This window comes from Callithrix jacchus, chromosome 3 (genome assembly GCF_049354715.1).
Source record: "Callithrix jacchus isolate 240 chromosome 3, calJac240_pri, whole genome shotgun sequence".
NCBI lineage: Eukaryota > Metazoa > Chordata > Mammalia > Primates > Cebidae > Callithrix > Callithrix jacchus.
The window spans coordinates 46,454,774-46,475,607 of record NC_133504.1 but is presented as its reverse complement, the minus strand read 5'-3'; the positions used below and the strand labels follow the sequence as shown (position 1 = coordinate 46,475,607).

General features: G+C 36.7%; 1 protein-coding gene across 6 annotated transcripts in view; it reads right to left on the bottom strand.

Moving 5' to 3' along the window:
* LRBA (LPS responsive beige-like anchor protein) overlaps positions 1 to 20,834 on the bottom strand; it is a 772,728-nt gene that overhangs the window by 51,476 nt on the left and 700,418 nt on the right. For 4 of the 6 annotated variants that reach the window (XM_017970205.4, XM_008992610.5, XM_054253608.2 and 1 more), the window contains 2 exons: positions 8,546 to 8,635; positions 3,933 to 4,125 (listed from right to left, as the gene is read on the bottom strand). In XM_017970205.4, coding sequence (XP_017825694.2) covers positions 3,933 to 4,125; positions 8,546 to 8,635 — 283 coding nt within the window. The remainder of the gene's footprint in view (positions 1 to 3,932; positions 4,126 to 8,545; positions 8,636 to 20,834) is intronic. The other 2 variants (XM_035294467.3, XM_017970207.4) reach the window with 1 other exon arrangement.

The following is a 20,834-nucleotide window of genomic DNA, read 5'->3' as shown; positions in this document are numbered from 1 at the left end:
AACACTAATACCTTGGGAATTTTTCTCTACTTCTCTGAGAATCGGAGATCTTAGAAATGTTAAAACCAAACTGTCAGTGAAATGGGTTTAAGGTGGTTTGGTCATGCCTCAAATCCCACTTCTGCCACTAACTGCCTATATGACCCTGGTCAAGTTATGTAATCTCTGTGTCAATTTCCTGATCTATAAAATAGGTTGGATGTGTTAGACTGAACCATATGAAAGTGCCAATACCTGACTGTTTTGACCTATTAAAAAATGCAGTTTTATATGGTCCAATCTAAGTACAGAATCTACATCCTCAGGTTGTTGAGGAGATTGAGTTAATACACAAAAAATGATTACAACAGTACTTAGAAACTAGAAAATGATCTATAAACATTTGCTACTGTTATTCTCTATTTATTGGAGGTTTCCAAGGTCTCTTGAAAGAGAACGGAGGGCCGGGCGCGGTGGCTCACGCCTGTAATCCCAGCACTTTGGGAAGCCAAGGCAGGTGGATCACGAGGTCAAGAGATCGAGACCATCCTGGTCAACATGGTGAAACCCCATCTCTACTAAAAATACAAAAAAAAAAAAAAATTAGCTGGGCATGGTGGCGCATGCCTGTAATCCCAGCTACTCGGGAGGATGAGGCAGGAGAATTGCCTGAACCCAGGAGGTGGAGGTTGCGGTGAGCCGAGATCGCGCCATTGCACTCCAGCCTGGGTAACAAGAGCGAAACTCCGCCTCAAAAAAACAAAAACAAAAACAAAAACAAAAAAAAACAAAAAAAGAAAGAGAAGGGAGGTTAAGGATTATTTATTTTCTAAATTAGACACTACTCAAAGAACTGAGGGGAGCTGGCTGTCTATAAATGAGCTATGGAAATCATAGATCCTCAGAAAAGAAACAGAACCTAACATTAAAAAATATGTATACTGTAATATGAACTTAATATTTACTGAAGAAAAACTTTCAGGGAATTTTGATGTTTGTTTTAAATCAAGGCATGGTGACCGGTAAAGATAGCAAGAGATAGAATGAAAAGTTAGATTTATGTAAACATATCTAAAATAAAGCATAGATTTAATATAATAAATGCTTCATATTCTTAGTTGTAGGTGCAGCTCAAATTGGATATCACAATCTAGAAAGGTAACCGCCTGTGGTATATTCTTATGTTACCACTTTTGTATTTTCTGATGAAGAGTTGCTGTGTCATACAGTCAAGGCAGTATGTATGGAAAGGGTGAAGACAAACATCTCTAATGACAGTTACAGACATAATGATGGCTCATTGAGGAGAAATATAGGTAGAATCTGCAGAACCATGCAGTTTCCCCAGCTATCTTACAGAAAGGTGAGCCAGGGTTGGGAACAGTTAGATGCATCCTAAGTGGTACTCCAGCAGTGGGACTTTACCCCTAAATCACTTTACATATTTATTTATATAAAAATTGGAAGTGGGGAAGAGAGTATCTGATCACTAGGTACTGAGGGAAGCAAGCTTTTTAGTGAGGGACCTGGATTTGCTGGAAAGGTGAAAGCCAGAAGCTTGGTCATCAATACTTAGGGTTATCAGTGCTAAAACCTGAAATCAGCTGGAGACCTAGGAGCCCTGTGGTTGAGCCAGCTCAGTTCCCTCTGAGCCAGCTCCTCCTAGGCTAAATTAAAGATGGGGCCAGAGAACAGTCAGGGCTTTCCAGCCCTTGCAAGGTTTGCCCCTCCTCATGTGTGCTGTCACTCTGTTTAAACTGAGGAAGTTCTCAGGGCTGCACAAATAGCCACCCAGGATAAGCGTCATCAGTGGTGCCCTGAAGTCACACATGCTGGTGCAATGCTTTAAGGGTAACTGCACACAGAGTACGTAAATCCTCTAGTGTATTTGATAGAACATATCACCAGCATGTTTTTCTTCTAAATAGAAAACATGGTTTAGAGAAACAAAACAAAACAAAAATTATGCTTCTTAACTAAATTATAATACTTAGTCCCAAAATATAAGTGTGTTATTTGCATACATATTAACTTCTGTTAAGAGAAGTTCACTTAAAGAAAAAGGAATAAAAAGACATAATAACAGAGACATTATATACCTGCCTTCATTTTTACTGTCTCTACCTTTTCTGAAATCTATTTTGTAATTAAATATTGGCATTTATTTTCATTGTTTCATTTCCAATATAGCTAGGAAAATGGCTATATATAATCAATTCTAATACCAACTACAGATTCTTTGTGGGAGGTATACCATAATGAGCTTAGTCAATGTACCAAGTTTTGGTTTGAATGTAGATTTTGTTCCCTTGTGAAAGCTGTTGAATTTAATTTGGCATGAGGTCTTTGTTCAAGAACTTGTATTTCTACAACTATTTCAGGTATTGTAATGAGCAGTGCTTTATGTACACTTTAGAGATTTAATGACAATTTCATGAACTATTAAAATTTATCTTTTAAATTTTCCTATCTAAAACAATGGCTTGGGAAAAAAGCCTACAATCTCTAGAACTTTAAAACGTTTTCCTTCTTCTTCCAAAAAATTCTAACTGGTGGCCAAAAAGAACAGTGCTGAATCCAGGTCCCAACTTTCCTGCTCTGATGAGAGAGAATACATCAGAGAAGGGTGGTCATAAAATTTGAGTGAGAAAACCTGGGCTCAAACTCTGCCACTGACTGGGCATATTTCATGCAGAATGAGGTAAGCTCCCTGGGCTCAGTGTCCTCACTGGCAAAAAATGGCTGGAACAGATAAACTTTCATGCCTCTTCAAATCTGCACTGTTTATGATTCTAATAGTTATTTCAGTTGAGCATAACTGTGTTGAACACTTACTGGAAGAATAGAAGGTACTTACAGATATACGGTATTTTCGCTATGTAATCTAAGTGTTTTTTTTTCTATTATCCTCAAGAAATACTACCAATATTATGCCAGCATAAAAAGGTACAGCTTCTGGCACATAGTAGACAATCAGAAGTGTTTACTGTGGCTGAACATAGTAGCTCACACTTCTAATCCCAGCACTTTAAGAGGCTGAGGCAGAAGGACTGCTTGAGGCAAAGAGTTCAAGACCAGCCTGGGCAACACAGTGTGCCCATCTCTATGAAAAGTAAAAAAAAAAAAAAAAAAAAATTAACCAGGCATGGTGGTCTGCATCTGTAGTCCTAAATAATCAGGAGGTTGAAGCGGGAGGATTGCTTGTGTCCAGGAAGTCAAAGCTACAGTGAGCTATGATTACGACACTTCACTCTAAAAACAAACAAAATTAGAAAAAAAAAAAAAAAAAAAAAAAAAAACCAAGTGTATACTGAGTAAAATGAATGAGTAAAAAAGTGAAACATCTGATAAATAAATATATACTGTTTATGGACACAATATAGAATATCATATTAAAATATTGTATTAGAAACAATATTTATCTCCAAGGATAAAGATAAACCACCAGAAGCTAAAAAATAGTTTGTTTGGTTTTTTTTGAGATGGAGTTTCGCTCTTGTTACCCAGGCTGGAGTGCAATGGTGCGATCTCAGCTCACTGCAACCTCTGCCTCCTGAGTTCAAGCAATTCTCCTACCTCAGCCTCCTGAGTAGCTGGGACTACAGGCGCACGCCACCATGCCCAGCTAATTTTTGTATTTTTAGTAGAGATGGGGTTTCACGTTGTTGACCAAGATGGTCTCGATCTCTTGACCTCGTGATCCACCTGCCTCAGCCTCCCAAAGTGCTGGGATTATAGGCGTGAGCTACCACATCCGGCCAATAGTTTATGTTTTAACATTTGTACTATATGCCTCACATGGGCCTTTTTTAAGCCTTTCAAACTATTGAACAATTTGATTCAGACTAATGCTTGAAAATGGAAAGCTTAAATGTTGAGATACGATATATTTAAATGTGTATTATACAGTGTTCAGCAGTTACCATGCCTTATAATGTTATTTCTTTACTTACCAGGAAGATTGTGCCATTTGTTCACGGCAAATAACCTGTTAGCAGTGACTGTGATTACAGCAGGAGTTGCCAAACCAGGCTGAGTGTTGGCTGCCACGTGAGTAACAGGGGAGTTGGAGGGAAACTTGAGGACCATGATAACATCCTGCTGGGCTTTGTCTGTGAACATCAATGGACTCTGCAGGAGGAGATACTGTTGAGTGGGCATGACAAGACCCAAATATACAAAAAGGAAAAGACAAAGGAAGACAAGAAAGAGAGAGGTACAGGAAAAGAAGAGGAAGACCATGTTAACACAAGTTGTAAGTGGAAGCACAGTGAGCAGAAAGGCTTGTAGAAACAGCAGTCATGATTTGGCTGTTATTCATGTATGTCATTAGTTGGAATTTTGGGGGATTGAAGTAGAATACATTAACAGAAACACTTTAAAATTTATAAATTGTATGAGCTCGCTTTCCCTCCCCACTGCCATGAAAAACTAAAAGAATGATTTGATTGAGAATCTACATAGGCAAAATGCTGGGGATTGCATTAAATCATCCTGGTTGCTATCATGTATCAAATAATGATCTTTTAGCACTAAAAAAGAGTAAGAACGGACAACAGGCATAAAAGCAAGCCAAGGTAATTTCCAAAGATCATCAAAAGTTGTGTTGAGTTAGCAGGAAGATTTTGACAACTATAAAGAGATAAAAAATACATTTATAAACAATAGTTAGACCACATGCATATATTATTACAGTCGAGAAATAACTTACGAATGTAATATGCAAACTTAATTATAAAGATGTTGGCAAGCAATGCATAATTAAATGTACTTGTAAAAACAATATATTTATATAGTTTACCAAATCATAAACACTGCCTATTGTAATGCAAATGCCACCACCTTCTGCTGTAGCTAGGAATAAAGAGAAATACCTAGGTGCTCCTCTTCCCTGTTGGTTAAAAGACAAACAAAACTAAAGCTCAAGACTGTTTTCATTTCTCCTTTGAAAAACAGAGAGTAATTGAAAATGTTAAATGACTCACTGTCTGTTCTAATAACCAGCAACCAAATAAATCTTGAAGACTACTAAGGATTTGGAACATTCTTACAACCCATATGTCATAATCCAAGACATATATAACACTGCTCTGATTTATCGGCTTTATTTATACTTTGGGGTAGTATGCTATCATACAGTAATTGCACTGTACATTTTCAGCAATTCTCTCCTACCATGTCTGTTTTCTAATAGCTGATTAGTATCATTCAGAATTGGAACACTGATGAAATGTTTCTGGCTGCTTTCCTTCTGCTATATTTCAAAACACCAGGTATATGTAAATGTGGAGGCACATATATTTAACACACATTTATTCAGAACTGGTAATAAAAAATTAAATACATTTGCATTTTTATTATCAGTCCTTTTAAAAAAGTTATTAAGAGTACTTAGAAAAACATATTGCACTAAGAATTCCTATTTGCACTCTTTGCATAAAGGTGTAAATAAAGGCAACTAATAAGCTACCCAGACACCCTTCTGAGCAAGTGGCTAAAAGCCAATCAATATTATGAGTTAATCCTCCCTGGATGCTCATTCAATTAAAGGTGTCAGTAATGCCTCATCTGATGTGGCCTCAATTAAATCCAACTATCTGATGGTGTGAAAACACAGGGGGATACAGCAACAGCAGCAAAACCAGACAAATAGGCAGCCTTCATGTGCCTGCTAATTACTACACCTGGTGTATATTATGGCTCATGCACTTAACGCAGCACGAGGTGGCTTTAATTTCTGCTATATTCATGTGTGTTTGTGTGTGTGTGTGTGTGTGTGTGTGTGGTGGGGTGCATTGATGGGTAATGGGGAAGCTCATCTGAATGTTACTAAAAACAATTAATAAACATGTGGCTTTTGATTTTTAAAACCCTAGTATAAATAAGTAGTTTTTATCATACAAAGAACCTTTTTATACAGTTTTTAAGGAATTCTGTGAAATTAGGTAAAAATGAAAAACAAGGAGCAACATGAAACAAAATATCCATAAGCTAATTTTAAAGAAGTCCTGGGAAAAGGAAATGAACATCATTTCTAAATACCAAGTCTTATTTTTCAATTATACAGTTTTTAAAGAATATTTACTAAAGTCAATTTATAAACTCAGAGAAAATCAGAGTACAGCATAATCATAAAGTCTCACTGAAAGGAAGTACATACATATTTCAGAGCTTAACACCTCATACTATAAATATAATCAGGCTCAAATTGAATGGTTCCAATGTTTATGCCCTTAAAAAACATGAAAAAAATCTCTAATGTATAGGAAGAATTTCTTGTTTACACAATGACTCTGGTGGACCAACTCTAAGCCACACAGCAAGGACAAGCCACTTTCCACAGCAAGCTGCAGACACCATATCCAGAACTGTCCACTGCATTCGTACAACTATCTGTCCCTCCAGTCTGCTCCTGCACAACCCATCCTGACTAGAGCTCCTGATGCAGGCAAGTAGCAGAAAACTCTCTTGGGCATTCTATCATATCCTTGGCTAAAGAGTATGAATGAGAAGCGCTAGAAATAAGAAAAGCCACCCCACCCTATTGGGCTACTCTGCAGTGATGGCGCCACTGCAGATGAGCAGAGCAACTGGTAAAACAGGGATAAGAGAAACAAAGCCTCTTTTAATCCTGGGCACCTCTGTGAGCCAAGGCTGAGATACAAGTAGGAAATTGCTAGCTAGATTTCATCAGTTTTCACAGATTCAGTGTATGTTTGTTGACAATTCTGGTTTCTTTTTAAAATGCCTTTTCCCCACCATGCACACATGCACAAAGTGAAAAACACAATTTGTGCAAGTCTGAAGAGGAGTTCAGGTATTTAGTTTAGAGGATAAAGGTAATGGAAAAGACGGCCTCCCATCCTTATATGAACATGAGCATTCTCAGCCTTCTCACCCTCAAGATAGCAAAGGTGCTTTGCTTCTATGAGTCAATAAGCCTCTGCCATGGAGGAAGGCTGGGCAGTGACCCCGGCAGAAAGTCAATGGAGCAGGGGAGGTGCTTCCATTTGCCAGCACCAATGCAGCCTGTGTCTCAATGGCAAGCTATTACTAAAGCTAATTCCAAACGCAAACATAAATCATTCTTACTATTTTATGGCACTATCTTCCATTGTTCTTGCTAAATGTTCGCTGTTTGTATAGTCTTCTGCCCACTAAAGTCACTCTTTATGTTCATCTAAATCTGATTTTCCTGATTTAAAAACATATAGGGGAAAGAGTGATGCAAACAATTTTGTGTATGCAAATGTGTATAGTTTATGATGGCCAATTCATATTGCTGGAGAAAGAAGGAGAAAAAAAATCCTGGAAGAAGAAAGAAAAAGACAAAGAGCACAGAGGGGAAAAAAGACACAGAGAAAAAGATTATGGGAGAAGAGAAAGGAAAAAAGAGCCAGAGGTAGCAGGGCCTCCTCTCTATTTCTTACTCTCTTCACTGCTACTCTTTCCTTCCCAGTATTTATCAAAATCCTGCCATCTCTACACAACAAAATGGAATTTGACTTTATATAATTATTCATTATATTTACAGGAACAGACTTTATAGTCTCTATTCTTAATTTAAAACAGCAATGAGCAACTTCTTTTTATGAGGCACAATTAAAAAATAATATCTATAGTCTATTCCTTAAGAATGATGTTAATCATGCAATTCCTTTTGTTACTGTTCTAATTTTTTTTTCTCCTTCAAGAATTTTCCCCTGAAATTTTGGGAACTATAGAGGTAGAATAGCCACATTATTTTGTAGCTCAACTCTATTTCCCTACCCATGATTCTGGGCTGACTTTTGACTTGCTTTGACCAATAAAATGTGACATAAATGATGTGTAAGTTCAAAAGCAAACCTCAAGAAGTCTGGCCACTTCTGTCTTCATTCTTGTGGAACTACTCCCACTATGGGAGTGGCCTGGTCTAGCTTCCTTGAGGATAAAAGACCATGTGGAAAGAGAAGCCTGGCTACATCAGCACACCCCATTGCAGTGTGTGAGTGAGCCAAGGTGAAAAGAGCAGGAAAGATTTTCATCTAACCCTCAGAATCATGAGAAATAAAATATTGTTTTCAGTCACTAAGTTTCGGGTGCTTTGTTATACCAAACCATCATTCTCTCCCCACTGTGGCTCCTGACCTTCAGTAACAGTATCTTATGTATTAGAATTTGTTTTAAAATTTCCAAAGCGAAAAATTTTTTGGAATGTAAAGAATAAAGACAATAGCAAAACTAATCTAGAAACTCAGAGGATCAAACCAGAAAAGTCGTCAACCCTATGTCTGGAGTCTTTTATCCTACAGTGAGGATTCATGACAATTATCGACCTTTTAATTCTGTAACACAAGACACGAACTGATGACATACCAGAGTACTGAAGCAACCTTTACCTTCTCAAAGACTCCAGGAGACAAGGCAATAACATCTGCTGGTTGTTAGCAGGTTAACAAATATTGCATAAGAAGAACATGGCCACATGTGGTGGAGAAACTCAAGCACAGTGAAAGACTGTTATGAATATCAAGCATTATCTGAAGGAGAGGCAAGAAATAAGGAGAGTAAAAAGAGCACTTACCACTTGCATGGCAGAACCTCTGGGAGGATGGGGCTCTATGAGTAGCTGAGAAGGCGTCTGTCCAAAACTTCGGATTTGAGCTTCAACAGCCTGAAAAAGGCAGGGGCAAGTCTGAGGGTTAAGAGGTGCTAATTACAGGCAATAGAGCCCCAACTGTCGCCTGAAAATATCACTCCATACTCTGGCTTGCTTCATGTTGAAAATCAACCTATGTTTTCACAGTGGGGCTAAGCACCTGGCAAGGGCATTGAGGGTGAGGTCATTGTTTAGAACTGTGGAAGCTGTTCTTATAAAACTCTACAAAACTTTCTCATCTTGCTTAGTGATATGAAACAGAAACCAGTGATTACAATCAGAAATTGTCCTTTTTGGCTTCATCTCTGTTTTCTTGCATTTAGTTTTCCTGCTTGCATCATCCCCGATGATGAAAAGCTAATCTTTTACAGGTATATAGAGAAAACCTATTGCCTCTTTGATTCTAGGTCCCATTTCATCCTGGGGAGTAAAAAGGAGGAAAAAAGAAACATAGTACCTGTGAAAGTGGCTTGATGCTATATTAATTTTGCCATAGGAAGAGCATTATTGTTGACAGTCTCTTTGAAGTTAGGTAACTAAATAACAAAGTAAAAGCCATATGTTGCATCTAAGCCTGAGACGGTTAAACCAGGGACTAACTAAACATAAGGAACATGTGTATGTGTGCTCTTTTTGAAAGACGTGTGCTTTTGCAAAGCACTCTTGTACTGTGGCTCTTGGTGCACACACAGCACACAGATGCCCATTTCCCAGTCACAACCACCATCATGGGAAACTACTAAATGCCAGGTGCTATCACAATCTGTAAGCATTTTGTTTACTTGCTTATAGCTATTTCTTCCCAGTAAAATACAAGAGCCATGAAAGCAGGACCTTATGTATCTTCTTCACTGTTAGATCCCTAAACTGGCTGAATGAATAAATTCTACATGCCTAGAGAAGGAAGCAAAGATTTATAAAGACTACTTCAACACTCTCACAACAGTCAGTATTCTTCTCGCAGGCTAAACCCCTCAAATTAATAAGAATAAAAATTGGAGCCAAAAGGAAGTGAGGTAGGGACCAGGATCATTTTCAGAAGTCATCCCAAATATTTTTTGATAGAGTGAAATTAATTTATGATTAAACATCAAGGACAATCTTAAAAAAAAATCACAAAGTGGCAACCTGAAGGCTAAAGGTAGTCACAAAGGAGGAGGCAGCAGCACTACTATTTTATAATTTATGAATTTATGGACCCATTTTATGAATGAGAGCTTTAAGTTTTTTTGAAGAACAGCTGGTAAGGATGGGCATGGTGGCTCACACCTGTAATCCCAAACCAAGAAAAGAGGATCACTTGAGGCCAAGAGTTAAAGAACAGCCTACACAGTAAGACCCTGTCTCTATAAAAAGTAAAGAAAATTGGACCAGGAGTGGTGGCTGACACCTGTAAATCCCAGCAATTTGGGAGGCCAAGGCGGGTGGATCACTTGAGATCAGGAGTTTGAAACCAGCCTGTCCAATATGGCAAAACCCCATCTCTACTGAAAATACAAAATTAGCCGGGCATGGTGGTGCATGCCTGTAATCCCACCCACTCGGGAGGCTGAGGTGGACAATCACTTGAACCTGGGAGGCAGAGGTTGTAGTGAGCCAAGATCGTGCCACTGCACTCCAGCATGGGCAACAAGAGCAAAACTCTATCTCAAAAAAAAAAAAAAGGAAAGAAAGAAAAAAGAAAAGAAAAGAAAAAGTAAAGAAAAGGCTGGGTGTGTCTGTAGTTACAGATACTTAGGAGGCTGAAGTAGGAGAACAGCTTGAGGCCAGGAGTTTGAAACGGCAGTGAGCTATCACTGCACCACTGCACTCTACTAGTCTGGGTAGGAGTGTAGCCTGAATAAGAGTGTTCAGACCTGCCTCCTAGACAGTTGCCTTCTATGGCTCCTGCCCAGCCACTGACATGCCTCCCTGATTAAAAGGGGAGGAGAGGTGGCAAAGAACTTATTGCTTCAGCACTTGGCCTACCATGTCAGACGGCTCAGAGTGCAAATCCTGACTCTGACACTTAGCTGCTGTTTGACTTTGGGCAATTAGCTTATCTTTGTTTCCCATCTATAAAACAGAGATAATAACAATACCTAGTTTATAGAACTGTTTGGAAAATGAAATAAGATAATGCATATAAAGTGCTTAGCACAGTACCTAGCACATACAAAGCACGAAATAAAATGCTATACTGTATAATTATTTGGTGTGTGATTTGGTGTGTTCCCTACTTAACACCACTAAAATAAGGAAGAAATACTTCAGAAGTTTATGTAGGAAGAGAATGAGAAATATATATTTAAGAAAACTGAAATCTGGCTTGGGATTTCAAAATATACCACAGGGCTAAGAGCCTGGAGACAGACAGATTTCTTTGGAGGTCCTGAGAGCAGTCCAAAACACGAGGAATTATACACCTGGATCCTCATGGAAGCTATGGTAACAGTAAGAAAGAGATGACTAGGTGAACCAGCTAAGGAAAAATCAACAGATCTTGGGGACTGATGACTTTGAGCAATGAAGAGAATACTAAACTAATTCCTCTCCTTAAAAAAAAAAAAAAAAAAAAAACCCAAAACAAAAAACTTGCATGTTTCAGAAGAAAATAAAGCAATGAGCAGAAATAGGAATATGGGAGTTTCTGTTAAGGAAAACCACTTTGGAAGGAGAAAGACAGTAAATTTTATGTCAGACACATGGAATCCAAAGTGATAGTGATAACCATTTACCTAGGTCAATATGTCTAATGTGTGAAAGAAAGCCTAAGAATGGCTCTGAGGTAAGAGAAGAGAGGTATTGATTTTGGTGTCATTCATACAAAAGAGAAATTTAAGTTAATTTTTTTTATCTTTCTCTCTTGCTGTGTATGTATGTTTTTAAGCAGCAGAAATGACCTTCGTTTTAAAATGAAATGTTACATGAAACCTCAATACATGGAGATAGGGTTATTCAACTTTACAGGGTGAAATCATCCCTAACAAGCCTCCTCAGCAGCCTCTGAGACAATTTTGAGCATTCTTTAGGGCTCTGGAGCACAGTTTGAAACTATACTTTTTAAGCCCTAGGATGAAAACACATGAGACACAGACACAAAAGCACCTAGAGCTGAACCTCAAGAAGTATTTAAATTTAGGGCATAAATGAGAAAGTAATGAAGAAGACAGAGAGAGGGCAGTTAGAGGGTGGGCAGGAGGAAGAGCAGCATAGGATGATGAGGAAGTAATGACGGAGACAGAGAGAGGGCAGTTGGAGGGTAGCAGGGAGGATGAGCAACATAGCGGGATATTGAAGCCACAGGATGAGTTTTGAAGGGAGAATAGGCAATAACACGAGAGAAGCTGAGAATGATGACATTATAACATAGAAATCTTTATTACAGATATAAATTTAACATGCCTTAATATTACATAAAGTGTTTTGCACTTAACAATGTTTTGAGATGAAAGGTTATGGATGAGACAACTTTTAAAAATACCAATCTCTTCTTTTTAACACTTTAGTCTGAAAATTTTAATACAATTGGCACATTACTGAAAACTCTGAGGAAAAGGCTTTTTCAAGCCACATAATGTAGTGGTATGATTATTCTATATCAATGCCAGAAAAAAAGCTATATTATCTCACACAGGTTAAATAATAATCAATTTTCTTTCCAAGCCTTGAAAGCATCTAAAAAGGCTGTGAAATCTCAGACACAAATGCTTTACTTCTTGACTAACCTTTGAGTTCTTGATATTAAAAATGCAACAGAAAGGACTTTTTCAAGTGTGAAAATTATAGAGTAAGACTGTAAGGTAATGACTATGACCTCAAAACTTCATAGTCACACTTTATATCATCAACGGATAATTCCAGATTCTCCTCCTTATTTTTAAAATTCATTTGCCACTTTTTATTCATCTTAATCTCTGAAGCAATTTACAGAGATTCTCCCTTCTGTGGCTTCAATGGCTTCATGCTTAGACTGGCCCTGTAGTCTACTCCTTGAATCTCTCTTTTGCTGACTTGTCATCCATTAATGAATTGATTGCTGTAAGTTCTCTTTCAGTACTATGATTTTCTCAACTTAAGCTTGCTTTCTTGGAAATTTTTTCTACTGGGCTTCAAACTTTACCTCTATCTGAAAGGTTTCCAACCCTATGACCAGAGGTTGCCCACTCCCATGAAGTTTGCCCTGGCCATCTTGCATATGTCTTTGCAGATCTAAAAACTTAAAATACTATTTTTTATTTTAGCATTCCTCAGTCAAGGATTAGATATTTCTTCTGATTTTTTGTAACCTCAGAATATTGTCAACATTTTAAAAATTTTACCTGTTTTACATATAAAGTCACTAAGCCCAATCACTTCAAAGTTTATCACACTCATCACTCCTTTCTGAATCCAGGCCCCTTATAATTTCAAGTATCAAGTATTATAATAGTCCCTTTGCTGGTTTTCCTTTCTATTCAGTTTCTGCCTTCAGTATATCCTGCAGAACCGAGTTTTCCCAAACCCACCTTTATGCAAAATTTCTCTGATCAAATGTCTTCAAGTTATTCCAGTACTTAAAAGATAAAAACTAATGCCAGGCATTGCAGGTTTTCCCACCTCTCTAACTTTTATTTTCTCATTCTATCTATTACCTTCCACCAGTGCTCCTTTTCAGTCAAGCTGGTTTTCTTCCACAAATAAAGCCATCTCTGCCTTACATTTTCTACCATGCCACTGCCCCTCCTAGAACTGTCACTCTTATCTTCAGTTTTCTAAGTTCTACCCATCTCTAGAAAACCTGGCTTGAGTTCTACCAAGTTTCCCTAATCTTGTTAAATAGTTAAACCTATTCATACTGCTCATTATAGTATACACTTGATTCAGAATTCTCTGTAATGTTATTTATCTCTGTCACTATAATTAGAATAGAAGGCAGCAGTTTACAAACTTTTTGGCACCAGGGACTGGTTTCATGGAAGACAATGTTTCCATTGACCTGGTTGGGGGAATGAATATGATTTGGGGATGAAACTGTTTCACCTGAGATGACCAAGCATTAGGTTCTCATAAGGAGTGTGCATCCTAGATCTCTCACAAACGCAGTTCACAATAGGGTTTGTGCTCCTATGAGAATCTAATGCTGTGGCTGATCCGACAGGATGCGGAGCTCAGGCGGATTTAATGCTCGCCCACCACTCACCTCCTGCTGTGCAGCCTGGTTCCTAACAGGCTGTGGGTTGGCAGTTGGGGACCCCTGCTCTAAGGGTCTGAATACCATATATGTGCAACAGGTAAAACAGTACCTTGCCCATAGTATTTCCACGACAAAAATTTTGCTGAGTGCCTGTTACATAGCAAGCTAGCCAAGAACCCTTATGATTCATCTATGGTTGGACTGGGGACAAAAGCGAGCTTGCAGGGGAGGATACGGAGTGTTAACTAAAGGCTGGTATTTGCTATTACAAAGAAACCAAATGAGTTTCTCAGGGAAGCTCTGAAAGATGTCACTAAAGGCAGTAATTCTCATTTCTTCAGCTCCAGCATACTTGAGTATATGACAACACTCCATTGTCTCACTATAACAGTAATTCTTAAGGTCAAGTGAAAAATCCTGGGATAATATGTATGAATCCTGGGATAATATGTATGATTTGAAAAAGTCCCTGAAGTGATTATGTTTATTGCCTTATCTTTGCTTTTCTATTCAGCACTCTGTATAGCACAGTAGAAAATGTAAAGGCATAAATGAGGTGTGAAATCACGGGAAACATACAAGCATCCTTAAACCCTGTAAGGTTCAGAAAGGTGGGTCGGTAATAGGGTAGCTTAACAAACATTACCAAATACCTCAACTCTTTAAAATGAACTCTCTTTCATCTAGAGAGTTTTGGTTCTAGGCAATCATGTTTCAGAAATTTAGTTATGTAAAATTTTTTATTATAGAATAGGATAATGAATCCACACATATCCATTAGCCACCTTCAATAATCATTAAGACACTTGGCTTTAGGTTATCTTAAAGTGGGGTCAGTCTAGACAACGTCCTAGATAGATTCACCGAAAACTAAGAGAGTGTTTCTGCCTTTAAACAATTTTTTTAACCTCTACTGCAAGACTATACTGAGAATAAAAATATCTCACAATGACCAAAAATATAAGCATTAGCTGGCAGCCTTCATATTTCTTCCAAGGGGCTGAATATACTTAGACTTGCAAGGAGATGTTCAATCCTTAAGTTGCGTATTTGATTACATGACTCAAATCCTTCCATACCAAATCCTTATCCTGGGTAGCACCACAGCATAGGATTAAGTGCACAGCCTCAGTTCAAATCTTAGCACTATCATTTATTAGCTCAGTGATAATGCGCAAAGTATTTAACCTTCTGTGCTTTAATTTCCTCATCTAAAAATCATGATAATAACTGTCAATAGTTTATTGGGTTGTTGTAAGGATTAAATGAGATAATATAAAACACTTAGAACAGTTCATGACACATACTAAGCTATCAGTAAATGTGTGATATTATTACAGCATATATATTAAAGACTTAACACAGTGCCTGGCTAGGGTTAAGTAAACACTCAGTAAATGTTACCAACTACTCATCATTAACATTAATAGTAATCTAGCCCCAAACACTGTCCAGTTCACCACTCTATAACGTGACATGTAATCTGTATCATATTGCCTTTAAGCCCTTGCATATATTTTCTATTCCCTTTCTCTGTGTGGTTTTTTTTCTCCTCTTTCTTGAAGACATAGCTCAGGCATCTCTGGCCTCTGGGAGATCCTTCTTGACCTCACCTAGATTGCTGCTGTCCCTTCCTTTTTGCTCTTGGAGCAACATGTAAAAACTTTTACTGCCTATTTATCTAATGTTCTATTTATTGGTTTAATTTTTCAACTTATTGATTACACTGTTTCTTTAAGATAAGAGACTGCCTAATATTTCTGTGCTTCTGCAGGTTGGCACGTAGTAGGTACTCAGTAAATATTTAATGAATGAATGTCCATGCAAATCAACTTAATTGAGGAGAGATGCACCTAGGAAATGCATTACTACCACAATCACAGAGCAGCCTAGTATTGAATAAAATATTCTATTAAACAATTCAAAAAAAGTTTGCTTTAGCCAGGCGCGGTGGCTCATGCCTGTAATCCTAGGGAGGCGAAGGATTTGGGAAAACTTTGGGAGGCGAAGGAGGGTGGATCACTTGAGGTCGTGAGTTCAAGACCAGACTGGTCAACATGGAGAAACCCTGTGTCTACTAAAAATACAAAATTAGCCTGGTGTAGTGGCACATGCCTGTAATCCCAGTTACTCAGGGGGCTGAGGCAGGAGAATCACTTGAACCCAGGAGGCAGAGGTTATGGTGAGCCAAGATCACACCATTGCACTCTAGTCTGGGCAACAAGAGCAAAACTGTCTCAGAAAAAAAAAATAAAGCTTGCTTTATTATTTAACATTCTTATTCATCAATTCCCAATTATTTCTGTAAATAGCCGTTACTACTTTCTATAATAAAACCTGCATTCAGCAGGCAGCATTCCAGATGTTGAGATATATAGTAATAAAAAAGACTATGGAAATACTTCAAGACATTCCAGTAAAACCATATATTGATATTTTATAAACAGCATCTCAAATATTACCTAGAGAATTAATGGATTTTCAAATGGAAATATTATGAAGAGATTTTTAACAAGCTGTGTATTCTGTTGCTTTTGTATGTGCCAACTATTGCATACTTGCATGATTTTATAGCTATATATAGAAAAAGAGACTATATATAGAGAGAAAGAATATACATACACATACTAGACAGAACGAAAGGAAGAAAGAAACAAGAAGAAAGTAAAGGAAAGTAAACTTGGCTTTGTGAAAATATAGTATTTGGCTTCAACTAAACAAAGATTATTTTAGTCCCTCTGAACTAGGCTTTTTAATCTAACTGAGGAAACAGGTTAACTCAATACAGCACTTGGTAACCAACAATAAATGTAAAATTTCATTTAAGATGGAGGGTGAGGGAGAAATAACTTAAACATATGGACACAATTAATATCAATGCTATGCTGGTTTTTTTTAAGCACACAACTCTAAAACTGCATTTTTTCACCTAAATATTTACATCTGAAAGCACTATAAATTGGAATAGGGAAATAAGAGATGAAATAATTTATTAAGAAAAGATATTTCATTTATTAATATATTAAGTCTTTCTCACATTACCAAAATTAAGTTCAAGAAAGCTGTTGTAAGATTCTAATCTACCTCTTTACCAAGACAAGACTTCATAGATTAAATTCTTTTCAATGTTTAAAAAGTCACACTAAGAACATCCAGTGATGTCTAATGTGGTATACTATTACTTGTGCTAGTTTTCTTCTTTCCCGTCAGATATTTGAACATAAACTGTAGAACACTTGCTGGATATTCGACAGATTCCTATTCAAAGCTTAGTGGCTAGCTGACTAGCCTCAGTATCCTTTGGAGCTACACTTCAACTTTAGCTTTGATACCAGTAAGTTTAAAAAGCGTATTAATCAAATGACTACTTAATCATGATATGGTTATGTTTATATTTAATTCCTAAAGGACAAAAATCCTGATAATACTGTAACTGCTAAGGTCAAAAGAGGACCAATAGCAAATAAACATATTTGGTAAAAATGGAATGAAAATCCCAAAAGAGAAAATTAGAGATGTTTGGATAACATCTCTAACTGGTTTAAAACAAAGAAAGGCGAAGCATCATTTAGAAACATTTAGAAACCAGACTCCCTCTTAACCTTAGGAAATAAATACAAAGTTACTAACACTTTTTAGTTGTCAGAGCAAGAAATTCACAAAATTAAAAAGTAGTATAATGAACCTAACTCAAATTATTTTAAAAGAGTCTTCTAAGATTAAAATGTAAATATTTTAAATGCCCTAGAAATAAAAATACAGAATTCAAACTTTATAAAGCATAAACATAAAAGATAAATAGTTTTTCAAGAAAAATGCAATGGATACACTAGGATATGGAATATTTAAAACTCGAGCAGAAAAATATTCAAAATATACAGCAGAGAATATTTTCAATGAAATTTGCAAAATAATCTATTAATACATAGAAGAATAAATGAAATTCAACAGAAGTGATTCTATGCGAATTTGGACTTGAAAGACAACATTTTTAGTTTTGAGAACGTACACATAAAGACAGATATCTAAGAATTTAGACAAAAGCCAACTTTGTATGTTGTTAAATAAAGATTGCGTTACTGATTTCACTTCTATGAATTTTTTTTTTTACAGAGTTTCACTCTGTTGCCCAGGCTAGAGTGCAGTGGCATGATCTTGGCTCCCTGAAACCTCCGTCTGCCAGGTTAAAGTAATTCTCCTGCCTCAGCCTCCTTGGTAGCTGAGATTACAGGCATGCACTACCACACCCAGCTAATTTTTGTATTTTTAGCAAAGATGGGGTTTTGCTATGTTGTCCAGGATGGTCTCAAACTCCTGACCCTCAGGTGATCTGCCTGCCTTAGCCTCCCAAAGTGCTGAGATTACAGGCATGAGCCATCATGCCCAGCCCAACTTCTATGAATTTTCATAAGGAAAGAATCAGATGAAGACAAAAAAGATTTAGGTACAAGATAGTTATTATAGTACTCTTTATAGCACTAAAAATTGGAAGAAAAAAACTACTTAAACTCTGATAATGGAATACTATGCAGCCATTAAAATGAGTTGAATATGCCTGACATAGAAACTAGTTCATAATACACTGAAGAAAAAAAAATTTCTAATTACCAAAGTATATAGAGCATGACCATATTTAAGCAAAAAATATATGTGTATGTGTATATACAATTATATATATACACATCATGTATACATATATACATGTGTTATGTGTACATTATGCATATAATATATATACACACACATGTGTATATATACATTATATATGTGTATATATATGTACATTATGTGTGTATATATAACACATATATTTACCTGTGTTATGTGCATACATAAATACATATGCATGAATACTTGCATGCAAAATCTGGAGGGGTATATTCTAAACTATTATTAGCTAATTTCTCTGATGGAGGAAGGATGAAAAGATTGGCAGAATAAAAATTTATACTTTCCTCATTTTTATATCAATTGATATCTGACACAAACATGTATTACATTTGAAATAAGCTTAACAAAACAATTTTCATTTTGAAAGAATCTAAAACCAAAATAATTTTTTTTTAAAAAAAGGTCTACAAATATTTGGTAATAATATTATAATGTTGTTTTGTTTTGCTTAAGACAGGATTTCACTGTTGCCCAGGCTGGAAGGCAGTGATATGATCTCGGCTCACTGCAACCTCCACTTCCCAAGTGCAAGCGATCCTCCCACCTCAGTCTTCTGAGTAGCTGGGAGCCACAGATGCCCAACACCATGCCTGGCTAATTTTTGTATTTTTGTAGAAATGGTTTTTTGCCATGGTGTCCAGGTTGGTCCTGAACTCCTAATCTCAAATTATCTGCCCACCATGGCCTCCCAAAGTGCTAGGATTACAAGCATAAGCCACCATGCCTGGCCAAGCCACCATGCCTGCTCTTTGTGAGGTTTAATTTATCCATTAACATAATAGCAAGAATATATATATATTTTTTTAAGTTTTATTTCAGGTTCAGAGGTACATGTGAAGGTGTATTACACAGGTAAACTTGTGTCCTGGGGGTTTGTGGTATAGATTATTTCATCACCTAGGTATTAAGCCCAGTACCCAATAGTTATCTTTTCTGCTCCTCTCCCAAGAAATATTTTTTTTACCATCTAAGAACAACTCCAGTTGATAAACTGGTCAAAAGGTTTAAATCTATAAACCTTGCTATAAAATTAATTTTGTTAATATTGAGTTTACTTTTTAACTTATCTCTGATTCCTAGGATTCCTTATTTTAGCAATATTTTGCCATCATTTAGTATTAATCAAATACAAACTTATTTAAGTAAATAATATGTTTTTCTTCAAAAAGCACTCAGAACGCATCAAGTAACTGGAAACAAATACATATCATGATGGAATGGAGTATATAAAGAACAAAGAGCAGCTTGCTAAATAAAGCAAAACATATTTAAAAAATAATAATGCAAAGAGAAGGGAGAAAAGGAAAATTAGGGAGGCAAAGGATTATTTTTACCAACATTCTACCTACATAATATTATTATGGAAGTTACTAAAGTAAAATATGATATAATTTGTGAAAATGTACATAGGTTTTCCATTAGTGCTTATAACTGAGCCCATACTTTCCAGGCACATTAAACTGAGTCCCAACCCAGCCTCACTACAATCTCCAGTTCTTGTAGCTGTCCATCTACTATAACATAATCCCAGCTGCCAATCTGAAAGAAACCAGCTAGTCAGAGCAGACACAACCAACAGAAACAAATGTCACTCAATAATGTTCAGCGGCACTGTGTTCATGGATAATTTCAAACAGTATCTCTGTCTAGAACATTGATGTGCTCACTCAAAACACCTCCATCTCTGGCTACTGGAAATGAGTAGATAAAGCAGCCTGCCTAGAAAAATAAGTGGAATGTCTTCAAAGAGGTTGCCAATGCTAGGAAACAAATGTTGAGAAAACACAGTAAAGTTCTTAAAGGGAAAAAAAACCCAACAACATCCAGAGAGCTAATTTTTACATTCAGAAGATTAAGTTATTTCTCAAAACCTGACAAATATGTTTAAACTATGTCATGAAAAGCAGCAGTCATTGGTTATTCATTTGCTAAGAGTGACCTAAGATGAAGTAAAGATGGTACCTGAAAGGAAACAGGGGTTCATGACAGAAGTCAACAGAATAAAAGAACGGCTCAGGATTTTGTAGGTAGTTAATAGAAAAAAAATTCATAAAAATATTAATATTTTGCTTCATGTCCTTGGGTTTATAATTTAGTTACACCTAACTAGTAAGTCTGCAATAGACATAATAATAAGCAAAATACAAAGATTAGCTTTAATGATAACTTTGATGCTCGTTTAATTGAATAAGGGAATTTCTGTCTGATTATTGTGGTTTTGAAGTAAAAGAAAGTCTGGCATAATTTTATGGTATTTTAAATGTAGGTTTTCAATTAAAATCTGACTAATCCTTACCGTTTATTTGGCTTCTCATTGTACAGTTCCTGCTCTGCACTGTGTCAAATATGCCATCTGTGTAACACACTTCTAGCCAGAGATACTTCAGG